General features: G+C 40.8%; 2 protein-coding genes across 3 annotated transcripts in view; one reads left to right on the top strand and one right to left on the bottom strand.

The window, feature by feature from the left end:
• Positions 1–11,060, top strand: part of HERC1 (HECT and RLD domain containing E3 ubiquitin protein ligase family member 1) — a 109,552-nt gene extending 98,492 nt beyond the window's left edge. For both annotated transcript variants that reach the window (XM_063412166.1, XM_063412164.1), the window contains exons 65-78: positions 249–430; positions 1,045–1,200; positions 1,704–1,826; positions 2,401–2,503; positions 3,202–3,371; positions 5,399–5,537; positions 5,827–5,996; positions 6,341–6,510; positions 6,682–6,847; positions 7,138–7,214; positions 7,630–7,882; positions 8,117–8,269; positions 9,223–9,528; positions 10,403–11,060. In XM_063412166.1, coding sequence (XP_063268236.1) covers positions 249–430; positions 1,045–1,200; positions 1,704–1,826; positions 2,401–2,503; positions 3,202–3,371; positions 5,399–5,537; positions 5,827–5,996; positions 6,341–6,510; positions 6,682–6,847; positions 7,138–7,214; positions 7,630–7,882; positions 8,117–8,269; positions 9,223–9,528; positions 10,403–10,588 — 2,354 coding nt within the window. In that variant the 3' untranslated portion in view covers positions 10,589–11,060. The remainder of the gene's footprint in view (positions 1–248; positions 431–1,044; positions 1,201–1,703; positions 1,827–2,400; positions 2,504–3,201; positions 3,372–5,398; positions 5,538–5,826; positions 5,997–6,340; positions 6,511–6,681; positions 6,848–7,137; positions 7,215–7,629; positions 7,883–8,116; positions 8,270–9,222; positions 9,529–10,402) is intronic.
• Positions 11,061–14,439: 3,379 nt separating this feature from the next.
• FBXL22 (F-box and leucine rich repeat protein 22) lies at positions 14,440–17,653 on the bottom strand. Its single transcript, XM_063412172.1, has 2 exons — positions 17,182–17,653; positions 14,440–15,136 (listed from the first exon to the last, which is right to left on the bottom strand). The coding sequence occupies exons 1-2, from the start codon at positions 17,514–17,516 to the stop codon at positions 14,791–14,793; spliced, it is 681 nt and encodes a 226-aa protein (XP_063268242.1). The 5' UTR covers positions 17,517–17,653; the 3' UTR covers positions 14,440–14,790.
• Positions 17,654–18,595: the final 942 nt, after the last annotated feature.

Raw genomic sequence — 18,595 nt, 5'->3', positions numbered from 1 at the left:
AAGGCTTCAGGGAAAACTGTCTGCTCACATTAGGAATTAATTTCAAAAGTAATGTCAGGCCAGAAGCCCAGGCTCTCCATAAGAAAACAAAGGTTTTGTTCAAAATAAGAATAAATTGCTGTAAAAAGAAGCCTTACTATGGTTTGTTCCTTTCCCCATACCTAATTGGTTGCCACAAGGCATCCATGGATAAATGTAAGAATCTGTTCTAAGTGATGCTAAGCTTTGTTTCCTTCTTGTGTTTCCAGGCTTTGTTGTGACACAGCTGGTGACCTCGTGTGGCTCCGATGGACATTCCATGGCTTTGACAGAAAGCGGGGAAGTCTTCAGCTGGGGAGATGGGGACTATGGCAAGCTGGGCCACGGGAATAGCGACAGGCAGCGCAGACCCAGGCAGATCGAGGCTCTGCAGGGAGAAGAAGTCGTGCAGGTTTCAAAATATTTCTGTCTCCTTCCAGCTGCAGTCCTGGGAACCCAGTGCTGTAGAGCTGCATGAAAACAGGCAACTTCTTACTTCTCTGTGCTTTATGAACCAAGGGGGTAATTTCCAGTTAAAGGATGTCAATACCACAGAGCTGTTAAGTGATAGTTGGTACTGGAGAGGACTAAAAATACAAAGAGCATGGAAGAAAGGGGTGATTTAAAGATGATCAAAATGCTGACAGGATTTATAAACTTCCCTTCCTCCTTGTCAGGTGACTTTGACCTACAAAACAGGTCACCAAGACCACCTCCTAAGTATTAACAAAGCACAAAACTGTATTTGCTTTTGACTGGAGATTTCTTTATAAAAAAATTAGATAATCATACAGCAAATTCTTCATGCAAATATCCTTCAGTCCCCCTCTGGAACGTTGCCATTGAAAAGAGTTAAGAGATGAGTTGCTGGAGAAATCCTTTATACTAAAATGTCTGTAATTTGGTGCTTTTAAAAGCAATATAGTTTAGGGTCAAGAAAGGTATTGCATATGTACATGTAATAGTCAATATAAACTTCCACTCAAATTTAAAATGTGTAAAAATAATGCTTATATTTACTTCCAGATGTCATGTGGCTTCAAACACTCAGCTGTGGTGACAGCAGATGGCAAACTATTTACATTTGGAAATGGTGATTATGGTCGATTGGGGCTTGGAAATACTTCCAATAAGAAACTTCCAGAAAGAGTGACAGCGCTGGAAGGTTACCAGATTGGCCAGGCATGGTTTATCTAAAATTAGCAATGTATCTTAGTTTAAAGCTTGTGTTTTAAACATATTTATGTGTTCACTTGGTGGCTTTTAACCTTGGCTTTTATTTTGATTATGCTGGCAGAATTTGACTATGCATGATTTTTAAAAATAATTACTTTCCTGACTCTTTTGATCCTCTTTGTGCAAAACTGCCCATGTTTTTAACATTTTAACATTTCAAGGTTTAGGCATTTTTAAGAATGAGTTAATGAGATTTTCTGTATTTTTAAGAAGGGAATATGTGTGCCATAATACTGTCCTTTGCTTCTGTGAGCACAGAGAAAGCAAATGTTGAAAAAATAGTACTGATTTTTTTCAGTCCTAATGTCTCAAAGACACTCTAATAAGCAATGGAAATTTAAGTGGTAGTTCATTTTTAAAGCACAATTTTTCTTCTTAAGCATCACTTGTAATGTTTGAGTTAGTAAGTCAGCAGAAGCAGTGCTAATAACATTATTTCTCTCATCCAGGTGGCCTGTGGCCTCAATCACACTGTGGCTGTGTCAACAGATGGCTCAATGGTTTGGGCTTTTGGAGATGGAGATTATGGTAAACTTGGTTTGGGAAATTCCACTGCAAAGTCCTCACCACAGGTTAGATTCCCAGGGAAATGATTCTCTGCATAAACTTTCAGTGCTGTTAAAGGTGTTGCACAGTATTGAGAGTGTGATTTCCAGTCATTATTAATTCCATGCTGTTGTTACACAATCTGGCACAAATTACTATGATAACACCTTATGCTGAGCCTGGTACTCTCAAAAATTTCGTGTACATCATAGTGGCTGTGTCCCAGTAGCAGTACAAATAGTGAAAATCTGATGCTTATCTTAGAGAAGAGAGATTTCTTCTTTTGGAAACCAGGGAGAAGGTTGTTTACACAGCCATATACTTCTTCCCATGCCACTCCCCCTCACTCCCAGAAAAAAAAGGTATTTTGAATTATTGTACATAGAATAAGGTGGTAATTCCATTGAAAAAGAAAGTGTTTCTGTTTTCTGTACTAATTTCCAAGTGTTAATTAAAATAATCCTACAATGTGTGTGCTGCACAACGGGAATAAAAAAAAATTCTTTTTTGGAAGCAAGAGTTACAGATTAAATTTGCATTTGCTTTCTATTTATATCCGTGTAATACTATAGCTGGTTTTCCTTTCACTTTACCCCACAGAAAGTGGATATTCTTTGTGGAATTGGAATAAAAAAAGTTGCCTGTGGAACTCAGTTCTCTGTTGCATTGACAAAAGATGGTCATGTGTATACTTTTGGCCAAGGTAAGACAAACTGCTCTTTGAACATTTCCATGTATTGACTTGTGTATATTGCAGGTGAAAAGGAAGAATATTAAGACATATTTCTAAGACGGGCCTAATGCTACTTTTTAGAAATATGCTGCCCTAATCTAAATTTTGAAAATTGAACAATGCAATTTTGACATACACCTAAAATCCAGATTTGTACCTCTGTCTAGTTTGATCTCAGAACAACCTTTCATTTTACTAACTTACTTTTTGAAGAGCATTTTCCTACAACTTCATTGAATTTCACACATCCAAAAACATTGGGTTACTTCAGAGTTTAGGTTATCTAATTAAGCGCACATACACACATTTAACAATCTGGGCAGGAGGATTTCCATGTGCACTGAATGAAACATGCAGAAACTTCTGAAGTCAGTTAATTCATGTTTGTTATATACCCCTGCACTTAGATCCAGAGGCCTTGGTTTAGGAGAATTTGGTCTTGTTTCAGACTGACCAACAACAGTGTTAGCAGTGTTTAGCAGTGTAAACAAGCACTGTAGGCAGCAGTGGTTTGCAGGGAGTACCCATGCCCTTTGTCCCTAAAGGGTTTCCTTGTGTCCCAGCCCCAGGACTGTACAGAACTGCTGTCTGTCCCTCCCCTGCTTGTGCCTGTAATGAAAACCCCCTGAGTGCTGCTTGCCTCTGGAGCTTGGTGCTTGCTCTTGCAGATCGCCTGATTGGGCTGCCCGAGGGCCGTGCCCGCAACCACAACCGGCCGCAGCAGGTGCCACTGCTGGCCGGAGTCTTCATCGAGGACATTGCCGTGGGCGCCGAGCACACGCTGGCCCTGTCCTCCACTGGGGACGTCTACGCCTGGGGCAGCAACTCTGAAGGCCAGGTACACCCTGTTCTCTGCTCCTGACCCTCCGGGAGCTTCTCGCTGCCCTTCACTGCTGCGCTGGGCATGGCTTCCCTTTGGTGGAAAAGAAAGCTTTCATCTTCCTTCCCTCCTTCACCCCTCAGCATGATCATGTTTTAGGCAGTTTCCAGTATTTTCTTGTTTACTCTCTGTGCTCTTCTATGGTACCAGTTTGGGAAAGCACTCAGAACATACTAGCCAAATGTCTTGGTTTGGAAAGACAGATGTCTGTTAGGGAAAGCTGGAGCTTCCCTTGGAATGGAGAACGTAAACCCCTTCCCTCCAAATAATTATAATTTTGCAATTAATGCTCTTTCAGGCAAAGATAGGGGAATAGGAATAACAGTTCTTTACTAGGAATATTAAAAAATACAAATGTAGTAGTACAAAAAACAAGCAAACAACAAAAAAAAAGGTCTTAGAACCACTGAGAGAGTCAGAATACAAGCTGACACCCTGTTGGTCAGGATGTTGGGAGCAGTCTGAAATAAATCCTGGAGTGACAGATGTGGTTCTGTGGGAGTAGAGATGATGCTGTAGAAAGGGTCCAGTGGTCATGGGATTCCTTTGGGAATCCAGTGGAAACCAGGCTACTGGGTGTTCTGGCTCTCGGGTTTTATCCAGGTAGGACTGCTGGGCTCCTCCTGCTGGGTGGAGCATCTCACAATGGGATGATGTAGTTTTATCAGTCATGTGGTGAGCCTTAATGGCCCATTAACAGAAGATATCCCCCGAGGAGATAAAGAACACTGCCCCACCAGGTTTTAACAGCTGGCCCATTAACAGAACATACCCACCCCCTCCCCCTGGAGTTATGAGGAATGAGTTATACAAGAGAGAAAGAAAACTCCCCAACTGGTTTAAGAAGGGATAAAGAAACCTTCCCAACTGGTTTTAACAGATGGCAAATAGAGTACACACTTTTGGTTACATATTGTAACCCAAGACATCAAATTACTCTAATCCAAGCTTTTTTAAAAATTGCAGACTTTTTCCTAATTCTTTAGGTGTCATCAATCTTTTCAATTTAATAAAATTTATGGTTGGTGTCAATGAGATTTTTGAGCTGTTTAGATGCATTTCATAATGAAAATATGAAAAAAATGAACCTTTTTAAGGAAGTGATTTTTTTGAAGTCAGAAAAAAAATTAGTAAATGAGAAGTTCTTCACCACATACATAAGAACTGAAATTAAACTGCAGGCTACAAATATAAGAAAGAGCCTCTTGATGTTTTAGCTACTGGTGTTTCAGGAAGTTTGGGCAAACTTCATCTTATGGTGTTCTAGGACTGAGTTTTTGAGAAGGCTAGTTGAGCAAGGTTTTTGGAATAATACTGAAGAACTTTGAGGTGTTTTTTTAAAATTACTTTTATTTGGTGGGTTTTTTTATATGGTACTCAGTATTTTTGGAAGAGAAAGAAGAGTGTAAAAATGTAGAGAAATTAATTCTGAAAGTTGTTTGTATGATTTTCTTTGTGGTTCAAAATACTGGTTTTATATGAAGTGGGGAGAAAATATACTTTTGTGATAGGAAATATTTAACCCATAGAATATGAAATTAGGATATGATATGAAACTCAGTGAAAGGTCTGAACAGCTTCAGTAAATGTTCTCTTCACACAAACTGTGTTTTCATAAACCAGGATTTACATTTTAGAACAAAAATGCTGTTTAAATATCAGAGGAGTGTAGGACCTTTGTTGTATATGTATGAGGGACTGCAGTATGGGACTTAGCAGCATAGATCAGATCCTCAGTCTGGGAAAGATTTTTCAAGAAGTCTCCAGCTGTTTTCAGGTCTCTTTGACGCCTGGATGTGTTACTCTTGTTGGGTGGAGGTGCAGTATTTTGTCAAAAATAAAACGTGAAAAAAAAAATATATCTAGCAGATATTTTTAATCACAATATATGCTGTAAACAAATATGATATTTTACCATCTGCTCTGAATTCTTGCTTGGAGAGTTGTAGGAATGTAATCAGTTGTTAATTGTTGGCTTTTGGCAGCTGGGGCTGGGCCACACCAACCACGTGCGGGAGCCCACGCTGGTGACGGTGCTGCAGGGGAAGAACGTGCGGCAGATCTCGGCCGGCCGCTGCCACAGTGCGGCCTGGACAGCCCCGCCCGTCCCCCCTCGAGCTCCAGGTAAGCAACTGAGCTTCTGTCTGGCCTTTTCTTTAGTCCTAGTGTCTCCTGGGGTGTGAGTTCAATAAGAATTTCTGAATATTTAGGACAAATTTGGTTTTACTTTATATCCATACATTGTTTTGTTCGATATCCAAATTACCTTACTCTGTTTGTCTTCTGTTGGGGTTTAACCCAGGAGGCTGCTGAGCACCATGAAAAGCTACTGCGGGGAAAATCAGCTTCATCCCAGCCAAAGCAATACAGCTCCCTTTTCTCAAACAGTGCTTGGTTTCTCTTTTCGTGGCAGGTGTTTCGGTGCCTTTGCAGCTTGGTTTACCTGATGCCATTCCACCCCAGTATGGGGCACTGAAAGAAGTGAGCATTCATACAGTGAGAGCAAGGCTGAGACTGCTGTACCATTTTTCTGACCTCATGTACTCTTCATGGCGATTACTTAACCTCAGTCCCAATAACCAGGTAAAATTCCATTTGAAAAAACTGGCTTGGCTGTGTTATTCTACTAGAGAGTTTCTGACCAGATCTAGATGGACCTTAGTAATAGACTCTGTAATTTTCTGGTAAAAAAAATTAAAAATAAATAATTCTGGAATAATGCAAACTTTGTGGAGGTACTGCTTTACATTTTCACTTAGGCTATCACCAGTGTTCTGGTTTCCAAAAGCTTACTAGCCTCAAAACTAAAACAAAAAAATGCTGACCTGTTTCCTGAAACACTGAAGTGCCAGTCAGGGTTTTATTCTGTAAAGAATGGAATTGCATCCTTTATTGATACATTTATTCTCATTTTTTCTTCATTGCAGAACAGTACATCTCATTATAATGCTGGAACATGGGGGATAGTGCAGGGACAGCTGAGGCCCCTGCTGGCACCGCGGGTGTACACCCTGCCCATGGTGCGCTCCATCGGCAAAACCATGGTGCAGGGCAAGAACTACGGGCCCCAGATCACTGTGAAAAGGATCTCCACCAGGTCAGTGCTGCTCTCACAGGCCTTGGGTTGCACCTCGTGTGCATACTGAGACCCATGCATTGTCTTCTGTTTTGGCATTCTGAGCTCTCTCTGGACAGCTTTGTTGATTGAGTGACTCAGAGCCTTTACATGATTGTGAGTTACATTTGTGACTGTCTCTTTCCCCCAAAGGGGTCGGAAGTGCAAGCCCATTTTTGTCCAGATAGCAAGGCAAGTGGTAAAGCTGAATGCATCAGACCTTCGCTTACCCTCCCGTGCCTGGAAAGTGAAACTGGTTGGGGAAGGAGCTGATGATGCAGGTGGAGTGTTTGATGACACCATTACAGAAATGTGTCAGGTACATCTGGGAATATTTTGGAAATGTGTAACAGGAATGTATCACAGTGCAGTTGCAGGAAAAAAGTTATTGTAGCCTGATATAAAGACAGGTCTTGAAATAAACATGTCTATACTACGTAAAATTATCCTACCATGTTTACTTTCTCTCAGTGTTTCGTATTAAATTGTAAGGAGTAATCATCACTGAAGTGAAATATTTTGTCTTGTAATACTATAATGTCTTAATAGTTGTGTCTTAAGTTTTCTTTCCCTCCTTCTAAAAAGACTTTTTTGTTGTTGATTTTTAAGGAACTGGAAACTGGAATAGTAGACCTGCTTATTCCTTCCCCAAATGCTACAGCTGAAGTAGGCTACAATAGGGACAGGTGAGTTTTCCAGGACTTGCTTTTATTGCAGATGGTAGTGGGTGAAAATCTGAATCTTCTGTTGACTGTTGTATACCAAATGATGAGACTTCATGATTGTCTCTAGTATATTTTTTCCGTCAGGGTGTGTTGTCACTTCATTGTGGAGCCAGGGCATGGCTTTAATATGGGCTTGCTGGATTGTTGATGGCAGAATTCAGAGTAACATCAAGATACCAGGCTTTGTGCTCAGAACTTCTGCCTCCCTCAGCCTCCAATGTTTTAACAGCTAAAGATAACAATAATCTTTCTTGGACAGATCTTGCTGCTAAGTGTGCTGGTAGCTATTGTGCTGTGCTTAGAAGTGTTTCCCCTTTTACTTCTAATGAAGTAGCATAGAAATAATACTCTTTTCACTGCTTCTTTGTCTTTTCAGGTTTCTCTTTAACCCTTCAGCATGTTTGGATGAACATCTGATGCAGTTTAAGTTCTTGGGCATTCTGATGGGTGTAGCTATTCGTACGAAAAAGCCATTAGATCTTCATTTGGCTCCAATGGTCTGGAAGCAACTTTGTTGTATCCCACTCATCTTGGAGGATTTGGAGGAGGTAGATCTGCTCTATGTGCAGACCCTCAACAGCATTCTTCACATTGAAGACAGTGGGATTACTGAAGAAAATTTCCATGAGGTGAGAAAAAAAAAGTTGGCACTTTTAGATTTATTCTGAAAGCAGTTACTTTATCAGAGTGACCTGCACATCAGTATTCCTGTAATTGCAATCATCATTCTTGGGGTAACAAGCACTTTGTGTGCATTTAGAATAGTTTTTGATCTTATTTATATGTAGTTCTAGATGACTTGTAATAAAATGCTGTACTTAGATCACTGGAGTGACTTATGCTTTTCCTGTTTTGCATCACAGATGATTCCTTTAGATTCTTTTGTTGGCCAAAGTGCTGATGGTAAAATGGTTCCCATAATCCCTGGAGGGAACAGTATCCCACTTACCTTTTCAAACAGGAAAGAGTATGTGGAGAGAGCAATTGAGTACAGACTCCATGAAATGGACCGGCAGGTAAGAACAACCTTCTTGTGACCTGGCCCAGTTGTTAGTGGGAACAGGGAATTTGTGCCTATTTCCATTACAGCTTACTCAGTGATAAGAAAAGCTTGGCTTTCTGCATCTTTTGGGGTCTCTCTGTCTTTTTCTTCCCCACAAACTGTTTTGGCCCTTTTTTAAAATCTAGTCTTGTTTTTTCTCAGTAATTGCTCAGTTGGCAAAAGAGTGTTAGAAATCAGAGCTGGTCTTCCATGTGAGTAGCCCCATTTGAGAAAAAAACCTGCAGTTTTGCATGCTGGGTGCTTTAACTGGACATATGAACAACAGAGAGACTGGCTAAAGTAAATATTGACAAACATTTGTTTAACTTGGAACTGTTTCTCTTTTGTTATAACACAAATCCTGCAAATATTTCATGGCATGTTTTGGGAAGTGCTCATTACCTATTTGCATAGTTCATTGTATATTTTGTCATTTGTATAGGGACCCTTGTGAAAGCAGTGTTCTAACTATAAGGTAAAGATGCCTGTGTGATACTATGTGCATTAGAAAGCAGCTTCCTTATCAGAGGTACCAAATCCCAAGTCTTGCAGAACAAGTACAGCATTCTCACCATACATATGAGCTGGAACAAAGTCTTCTTTGTATTAACACAGTTGCTTGGTTTAGCCATCATTATTTGTGCTGCCAACTTGTAATTTTTTTAAATAGTTCTGTTTTGGATCAGAATGTGTTCTTTAATGTGCAATTACAATTACAAATATTGGTAATATTCTCCAGGATCTTAAAAAACAATACAGCCCTTGCAGAGGCTCTGTGTGTGTGAGGCTGTATTTGGCAGATATTGGTAATTCTGTCTCTCACTGCCATTTCTCAGCTGAGAAGTTACTTTTGTGTTTGGATGGTCCAGGAAGTGGCAGAGATCAGACAGCTGCACTGCAAATCTCTCTCCCATTTTTGGCCAACAGGTGGCTGCTGTCAGGGAAGGAATGTCTTGGATTGTTCCTGTTCCTTTGCTGTCCCTTCTGACTGCCAAGCAGTTGGAGCAGATGGTCTGTGGAATGCCAGAAATATCAGTTGAGGTTCTGAAGAAGGTTGTGCGATACAGAGAAGTTGATGAGCAGCATCAGCTGGTGCAGTGGTTCTGGCATACCCTGGAAGAATTTTCAAATGAGGAGAGAGTCCTTTTCATGAGGTTTGTGTCAGGAAGATCTCGATTGCCAGCCAACACAGCTGATATCTCTCAGCGATTCCAAATAATGAAGGTTGATAGGGTAAGACACAGTTATTACTATTATTATTATTGTTATTATTCTTTTATTATTATTATTATATCTCTCTAGTATAGTCTGTTTTGGCAATAGGAGACAATTTCCAGAATTTTAAATTTACAGAAGAAGTATGGGATTTGATATGCTCTGAGTTAATTAACTCAGACATTTTGGTTGTGTAGAAGGACATATGCTGCATGAATTGCGTCTTAATTTAATTGGTGCTATTGGTTTTTGGAGATCAAGACAAGAAACAAGCCTTTGTCTACTGTAACTGTTCCAGTCTCTGTTCATTTAGTAATTTTCTTTCTGTTTTTAAGTTTTAATTTTGTGTAAGGGGCAACATAGGACCACTAGTGAACTCTTAGTGTTTTAAAACCACTGCAATGAGTTTACAGTGTACTGTTTTACATAAAGAGTGCATTCATTTGGAACTACTTTGGGATTTTGTGTAGTGAAAGCACACTCTCTGTGAACAACAGGAACCAAAAACTTGGCAAAATCTCAGCTTACAGGGGTTTGTCTGTCATCTTTGGTTAGGTGTCTCAGATTGCCTTGCACTGAGGCACACTGTGGTTTGTAATTTGAACATTATTTGGTATCTTGCAGTGGGCTGCTGAACAGCAGTGTGATCAACTTTCAAAAGGTTGAATTCAGTAGTGGGTTGAGTTACTTGCAGAGGAGGTGCTGCAGTGGTTTTTGACATACTTAAGGATTGAACCAATGCTGTAAACAAGGGAGGTCAGTCTGCTTCTTAAAAGGAATTTGAGCTAGAATGTGAAAATGATAGAGGCAAGGAGCAGTGAAATGTGGATATGTTGCATTTTTAAGTTCATTCACAACTTACCAGTGTCCCACCTTTTATCCATTTCCACAGCCTTACGACAGCTTGCCTACCTCACAGACTTGTTTCTTTCAACTGAGGCTCCCGCCTTACTCCAGTCAACTAATCATGGCAGAGCGTTTGCGCTATGCAATCAATAATTGCAGGTCTATAGACATGGACAATTACATGCTCTCCCGGAATGTGGACAATGCAGAGGGCTCAGACACAGATTATTAACATTCTGTGAACAAAATCATCTTCCTTTTACTACAAATATTGCCCTAAGTCCAATTCATCGTTGACATAATTTTACAGTAACCATAGATGTTTTAGGAGTATAAAACCAGACCTTAATAGATGGTGGCCACATTTTAGTTACTCTAAATGTAACAAAAAATTAGATGTTTTTATTTTTTTGTGATTGTAAAAAAGAAGAAAGAAAAAACAAAACAAAAAAGTATGATCGGTAAGTTTTTTCTCCTTTTTTGGTCACTTTTGATAAGTTTGCATGGAGACATTTTGGTGCATTTTTGTTGAGAATAGTACATTTGTAAGCCCTCCCAGTGAACATGAAGAGTTGTACATTGTGTATAATTGTTCATTAGCCAGGACAGTTTTACATGAATATTCACATATTTATTTTGTTTTAATTTGAATTGCCTGTGCAGGGTTCCTTCTGCAGAGAAAAATAAAGAGAATTCAAGACTTGGTTGCTTTGTATGCATTTGTGAACTCTGGTTGGTTTACTCAGGCTTCACACTTTTATATTTTGTCTCAGGAAATTACAGTCTCACAGTCTTGAGACAGGGGATGACATCTGGAGCATCTGACAATGTTTACCCTGCCCCGTACTCTGCCCTCTCCTGGCCTGAGGCCCTGGCTGGTCTGCTGTTCATTCCTCGTGCTGCAATACAAGTTCATGCTGTGCTTGGTTCCTTCTTGCTTTTTGTTTAAACATTTTGCTCCTCCTGAGTAGTTGTTGACAGTAACAGCATGCTGCCACCTTGATTCTGAAAATTTTAAATATTTTGAACAAAATAGTAATATTTTTAAATGGACATATTGATGTGGTTGCTTCCTGCTCAGAGTACACAAAAATTAAAATTGAAGCGACAGGGTGGTAGTTAAGGCTGTGGATTTTATTCACATTTTTAGTTCTGCCTTTGGTCTCATTTAGTTGCAGCTATTGTACCTATTGTAATCAGCATGGTTTGGCTTACATGGTGACTGATGTTCGTGTAGGACAGCAGTGTACTCTGCTCAAGGAGATCTTTGCTCTGTGCCTTAGGAGAGGGCTGGACAACAGATAATTGCCCATTGTCTCTATGACAGACATTGCTGATGTCAAGCTACAAACGCTGCTGGGTGTTCAGAGCAGGATGTATCTGGGGAGGAAAAGGGGAGTGGCTGTCCCAGGTGAGGCAGAGCTGCTCCCACTTCCCCCGGGCTTTTCCTCCCTCGCGTCCTTGGGAAGATGCTGTGGGACTGAGGGCTGGTAAAAATGTTTATTGGTGTCACCTCACCTGGGGCAAGACTGATCCGAGTCTGGAGTGTAGGGTAGAAATTCCTGTTGTTTTCTCTCGTGTGTCTGTGGTACGTTAGCAAGGATTGATTGGGAAATTTCCTGATTGTCCATGACTGAGCTGGCTGTATTGCCGCCAGCTGCCAGTGCTCAGAGAGAGGGCTTGGTAAGCTGTAGAAATTTGCAAATCTGAGTTTTATCTGGTGAAGTTCTCTCAGTTATGACTATTTGTTGGCTATTGAAAAAGGCAAAAGCCTAGCTATGATCAAAGTCCACGCTGCAGTGAAACATCTAAGGAGGATCAGGAGTTGGGGGAAAGACGGTCTCAGGGCTCTAAAATCATGCAGACTTCATTTCCTGTCTCATTGTGTATTAGGTTTAAAATTGGACTGAGATGTTGGTGTCCCATTACTGTGTTGTGAGGATGTATAGTCACATCTTGGCCCAAATATGTAGGTTTAATAAAAAATACAGTATTTAAATAAATGGGGAAACTGTTCTGTTAAGTCCTGTATTATTGCCTTCTACACATTGTGGATGTGTCTGACTTAGTGGCTCTGACAAATGTAGATTTCTCAGCCTGTTTCAATCAGCACAGAAAGTAATAGAACTGTGCCTAAAAATGACAGTTTTATATGGACTGTGCAGTTTGCTTTCTGGATAATGAAGATCTTTTTGGAGGCAGTTTACAGTACAATCAGAGGGGATGTTGATTAAAGGTTTGTGCTTGATGGAACTTTAATGACTTGGAACTAAAGAAAACCATAGACATGTTTCCGTCTCTCCATGATGCCCTACGTAAAATGTCATCATTTTCTATACTCAAATTTTAAATTGCATTGTGAAGTAAGAAAATTCATTATTGATGCTGAAAAAATGTATCAGTATAATTGTGTTCAGAGTTTACCATGTCATGAACAAGTATCCCTATTCAGGGAGGGGAAGAACAAAGTAATAAGATAGAGCATCGTTACACAAATAGGCAAACGAATCAAGTGGAGAGTGTTTGAAGAACCTTTTTAGCTCTATAAAAGAAAATTAAAAAATAAACCACAAGCCCCACAAAATACTCTGCCAACCCCCGCCGCCCCGATTCCTGGTTGAAAACTGGCAAAAAGGCTTATGTAATTTAAGTAATGTGCAGACAGATGCAAGTGAGCTTTCATATCTTGTAGCTGCGTGAAAATCTGTTCCTGTTATGCCTACAGAGACGTGTCTTTCACCACAGAGTGCTGGGAGAGCTGGTGGCAAGGAGGAGGTCTTTGCTTGCTGCCGTGACTGTATAAATTCATACCTTGTTTTGACTTGTGAGCAGTGTGTGGAACTGCTGTTGTGTATTCAAGGTAGGAGTTGTGTCAGCTTCCCAATCTCACATTGCAGTAAATTTGTTCACCTCAGCAATGTCCTTTTGCAGCTGTCAGTGCTAGGTGAGGATTGCTGTTTGTCCTTGTCTGCATCTGTCTGTCTGACTTAAACTCTAGCAAGGAGTTAATGAAATACCAGTTTTAGTGTCCATGCTGTTAAATATCTCTAAGTAATGAAGATGCAATAATTTATTTTCCTCATTGGTTTTCTGCATGAGCATTTCTCACAGATGCTCATACAAGTCAAATATTTCTCAAGAATTGCAGCATTGTTTGACTAAGTTGCTGTAATGCTGTGATTTATTTCTTAGCTCAGCCAAATTAGAGAGTACCAAGGGTATCTCTGGATCATTTAACCAGGATCAGAAGGAGAAGTAAGTACATGCAGTTATGTTGAGAACAGTAAAGTCCTCTTTGGTGTCAAATTTTGTAGACAGTGGCGTAGCATGTAAAAAAAGTTTCACTTCCAGGCAGCAGAACACTGTGCAGGAAAGGGACAGCCTTGTGCTTTGAGATGAAAATAGCTACTGTTTTTGTACTTTTCAGTGAGAAATGGATGTTTATGTAGATCTGATCTGTAGTGTGTTCCTAATATAGCATTCAAAGCTACAGGCTGCTAGTCCCTGTCTTTTCTTGGGGTTAGTTCTCTGAACTAGCACTTGTTCATATTGTACTTCCTTTAATGTCAGCTTTAAAATTAACTTGGTGCATCTTATATTATGAAAGTACATCATGCAGAGGGTGAAATTGTGTTTTGTGTGCCTTGAATCCGTGCTTCCCTCATTAAATAAAAAAGCCTGATAAATTAGCTGCCAGTGTTAATCACTGAGGAAGTGATGGTGGTCAGTGCTTGAAAGACCTTTCAGGGAGTGGTTCTCCTCCTTAGTGGACAGAACAACTGTCTGGATATACCCTTTAACAGAAGTTTGTTAATTACTCTTGCCCTAAAATTTGTGAAAATCCAACTTTGACTCAGGCTCTCTCTGCTGTGGCTTTATGCCCCTGCCATTACATAAGGAATTTTGAAAGTGCAAGGTCCAGTCTGAGCCCTGTGAGCCAGTGGGAGTCTCTTCATTAATGCTGGTGTTCTCAGGTCCCTGTGTGATTCATTCTGCCTCAGTTCACTCTGTCTGTGTTTCTTCCATTCAGTCAGTGAACCTTGCCATCAAATTTACTGTACCATGTCAAACTACTGTTAAAACTTTCTTAAAAGTCCATCAACTTTATTGAACTGCATCAAATTATTTGGCCTTAATAAACACAATGCTGCTTTCCTCTTCTGAATGAGGTGCATATGCAGTTCAGGAGGGTATCAGAACTGCAATTTCTGCAGGTCTGGCATTTTGTGACAGCAATGCAGTGTGTTCCAGTCCCAAGGAACAACAGAGAGCAGTTTTTTCCTGAAGCCCGTCCAGGAAGAGATGCATGCATTTTCCCAGTACACCCTTTACAAAACAATCATTTGTTAGGACTTGACCAGAATCCACAGAAGTAGCCATATTTCATTGCTACCTCAGTGAGGTAAAATACCCACACTGATTATTTTGCTGCATTTAAAGCTGTACCAATTTTCTTGATGCTTTTTCAAGCATCAACTTTTTTTCTGGCTTACTGTCTGGGATCATGTTAGCACTTTTCTCTGCTCTCAGCATTACTGAAGGACACTTTTCCCTGACGCTCTCCAGCCCAGCTTGTGTTACATTGCGGCAGAAATCCACGTGGAGCGTTCGAAGTGATGCCCCATGGAGCGTCACTGCCTTCAGGGTGTGGTCGGTGATCCGCACACAGTTCTCCAGTTTGAGGCTCTTAAGGTTTGGGCAGTTCTTGAGAAGCTGCAAAATGCAGTTGTCTGTAACGTGGCCACATCCAGAGAGGGTCAGAGACAGCAGATTTGGACATCTGAAAGCAGGATGGTAACAGGTGAGATGGGAGAAATAAACCATAGAGCTTGCAGAAGCAAATAGCATCAAGGATGAATTATGAAGGCTGGAAAAATGCATCCTCTTCATCAGGAGGGGCAAAGAGGCACAAGTAGGTGAGCCCACATGTAGGTCTCAATGTTCAGCTTAACTAAAGTCAAAGCTTACCTCCTTCGCTTTTTCTGTTGTAGCAACATCTCTAGCTCAGCTGGCACAGGGGCATATGGAGGCCTGTTTAAACTGCATTTAAACACCATTTTTGCTTAAGGAGTTGGATGGTGCTGTGCTTCTCCAGGCACAGACAGTGGAGACCAAGTAGAGAGGAGATTGAGTTCAGGTGAAGTGGAGAACAATTGAGAGAAGAGACTGCTATGCAGACATGTTGAGCATGAGCATGTAAGGCATTCCCACTCTTCATTTGCAGGAATTACAGATACATTTTACCTCCTTGGATTTACTGAATGGGTGCCAGCTGCTTCCTAAAGACCTTTGCTGTTCAAACCCCACACAGCTCTTAAACTTTCCTTTGAGTCACTGAAACTGGTAACTATTGTTATAAACAATGATGCAGCAAATGAAAAAAGCTTTTTCTTGCTGCTTGAGTAGGCCTGGGGAAGTACAGGAAAGGCCTGTCCCCAGTGGGGTGTTGATGCTGTACAGGAGCTTTAGAAAGTGAGAACTAAAAACATTAATATAAAAAAGTCAAGTAACTATTTCATGAAACTATATATATAAGAATTGAGTTATCACAACTAAAACAGCAAATCAAAATCTGCTCCTGGCTCAGCCCCCTTTCCAGGCAGTAGCAGTTCAGCACAGTCCTGTTTAGATAAACAGGGCATCACACACAGGTCTCTGTTAACATTGCTCTTATGAGAGACCTCTAGACAGAATTTTTAACTCTTTTCTGTTAGGAGTAGTTGGAGGAAAAGCTGGCAGCAGTCAAGAAAGGCTCTAACAGAATAAAACTACTTCAAACTCAGGAAGGAAAGCTAGATATTTAATTTGCATTTTTCTTTCTACACAGTGCTAGGAATTTTGACTGGGAATGCTTTTAATGGGTTGCTGCAAAAAGGGGCAGGACCTTGTATAATCCCTCCTAGGCACACGTATCCTGATTCCTCCTTAATTAATCCAGATTTTTATCAATTGTTCTAGAACATTTACTTCAGAAATCTGGCACTTGCAATTTAATCGGTTTTTTGAAGCTGCTTTTCAGTTCTTGTTTTGAGATTGCACTGCTGCTGGCTCTCACCAACAAACTCTGTCCTGAGTTTCATCACTATATGACTACAAATTGTGTCACTATCCCGTAATTTATTGGCTTTTTTCAGTAGTTGTTCCAGAGCTAGAGGGCCGGCTGTGGCACAGGTGCACTGTCCCCTTGGCTCTGCTTTGGGACCAAGCCAGCCCTGGTGTTACCCACACACAGCAGGACTGGCTCTACCCCGTGAGCCTCCTCCTGTCATTGCTCTGCTCCTTCCTCAGAGCTGCCCTGCAGCAGCAGAGCTGTGAAGAAAAAGCTGTGCACCCAGAGATGCTTTTCCATGGTGGCCTTTCTCTTCCCTCGCTGCAGTTTAGAAACACAAGTTTAAACTTTAGTGTAATAGCAATATTTATTTCTTAGACTGAACTAAAGCTGACACTTAGTAACATGTTAATTGAACTTAGTTGTAATGAGGTGTGTTCACTGTTAGAAATCAGGGCTCTGGTCCAGGCACCCCCCAGACTCTGCCAGAATGGTGCAGTTCAGCTTAGCAGCAATGTGGGAGGCAGGAATGCACTTTCCCATATTAATAACTAATTCTTAGAAAAAAAAGAAGGAAAACATAGGCTTAAGGGAAAACTCTATGAAGTATAGTCTGTTGCTACTGTAAAATGAATTTACATTACACTAAAGTTGTAAAGACAAAGCAGTCATGTACTTCATGCTCAATTTCAGGCAGGGGCTATGGAATATTTGAAATAACTCTAACTTCACTCATCTCAAGGCAGTTACTACACACTCACACCCACAGAACGTACCTGTTGCAAACATCTAGTAAAAAATCACTGACAGTGTTCTCATGCGTCTTACAGAAGTCTTTCTGGAAACTGTTTTTCATCCAGTCCTCAGTGTTACAGACCTTGACTCTCTCTGAATACCAGCAGATGGACAAGTGTTTTAAAGCAGGTCCCAGGAGAAAATTATCCTTCTTTAGTTCCACTGGAGAATGAAAGTTCAACAAAGACCACAGTAAAGGATCCTGAAACACTTCTAGCAACTTGTGACATGTTTTTGCTAGATTTTTCCTACTGTTTTTGTCCAGAAAAGAGAAGAGATGTAAAAGGCACTCCCGGTTGAGCTGGGTTATGTGCATTGCCTGGCAGCAGTGGCAGACTCCCTTGGCCTTGTGGAGTAACAGCAGTGCTGGAGGAAGCTTCCACTTACCAGCAGCCTATTGCACATATATGGTTGTGGAATGGGGTTTATTTTTGGCTAACAACTGGTGCAGAAGCTCAGAACAGGGAAAGGGAAAGAACCATGTATGCAGCTTGTGCTTCCTTTGTCCAAGGGAATGGAGTGGGCATGTACAACTTGACTGTCATGAAATGCTTCCTTAAAAGGGATTTTTTTTCCCCTTCTAGACTCCCCTGAAGTTTAGCGAAGTTCTTGTGCTGAGTTACTGGAGTGGGGTGGGGCTGTAGCTACAGCTGCCAGGCATATCTTGGTCAGTGTTTCCCCTGTGGGAGATTTCTGAGCAGCACTTTGATTTTGCAATGTACAACACTTCTACTCTCTGTTTGTTCATTGATTTTTCTGAGGTTGCACATTTGGTTCATGTTCAAGGACTGTTACATGGATAATGGATCTTTCATAAACAGTTTTTTAGAAGGAGCTGAAACATTCTATGGGTGCCGTGAAGCACACACACAGTCTGCAGTTCAGTCTACAAGCCTCAGAGGTAGGGGCAGTTTCCTGCCCAGTTATTTGAGGCTGAGCTGTGATTCTATAAACAAAACTGGCTGTGCCCCCACTTTCTGCAGGAGAGAAGCAATGACACAGAGGCAGCCATGGGAACAGCAAGACTATGTTTAGCTCCTTGTGGGCTTGTGCCTTTAATAGATGTCTTCTGATGGTTTGAGTTTTACAAGTTTACAAGTTTGGCTGTTCTGGTTTTGTAGGTTTAATTCTGTTACCACAGAAACCTTTCTTCCACTCTTTGGTGGAAAAAGGAGATATGAAGGTGGTTTTCCAGGTAAAGTATCTGTTGTACAGTAATTGGAGAAAGTGTAATAGAAAGTTGTTCCTATAAGAAAAATAAAGCTACAGCAAGGGCAGTTTGAAATTAAAAGCAGTAAGCATCCCTTTGGTCTTCCTGCTTGTGAATCAAAAATGTTTGAGATGAAGGTATTTTCTAGTCACCTTCTGCCTGGTGTTAATACAAGAATAAATACA

This window comes from Prinia subflava, chromosome 15, assembly GCF_021018805.1.
Source record: "Prinia subflava isolate CZ2003 ecotype Zambia chromosome 15, Cam_Psub_1.2, whole genome shotgun sequence".
Lineage (NCBI taxonomy): Eukaryota > Metazoa > Chordata > Aves > Passeriformes > Cisticolidae > Prinia > Prinia subflava.
This window is presented reverse-complemented; position numbering and strand designations above follow the sequence as displayed.

Excerpts from the sequence above, each read along its gene's own strand:
- FBXL22 (XM_063412172.1), bottom strand. The coding sequence starts at position 17,516 with ATGCACATAACCCAGCTCAACCGGGAGTGCCTTTTACATCTCTTCTCT. Across the intron at positions 15,137-17,181 it reads TTACTAGATGTTTGCAACAG|ATGTCCAAATCTGCTGTCTC; the intron begins GTACGTTCTGTG and ends TCCTGCTTTCAG.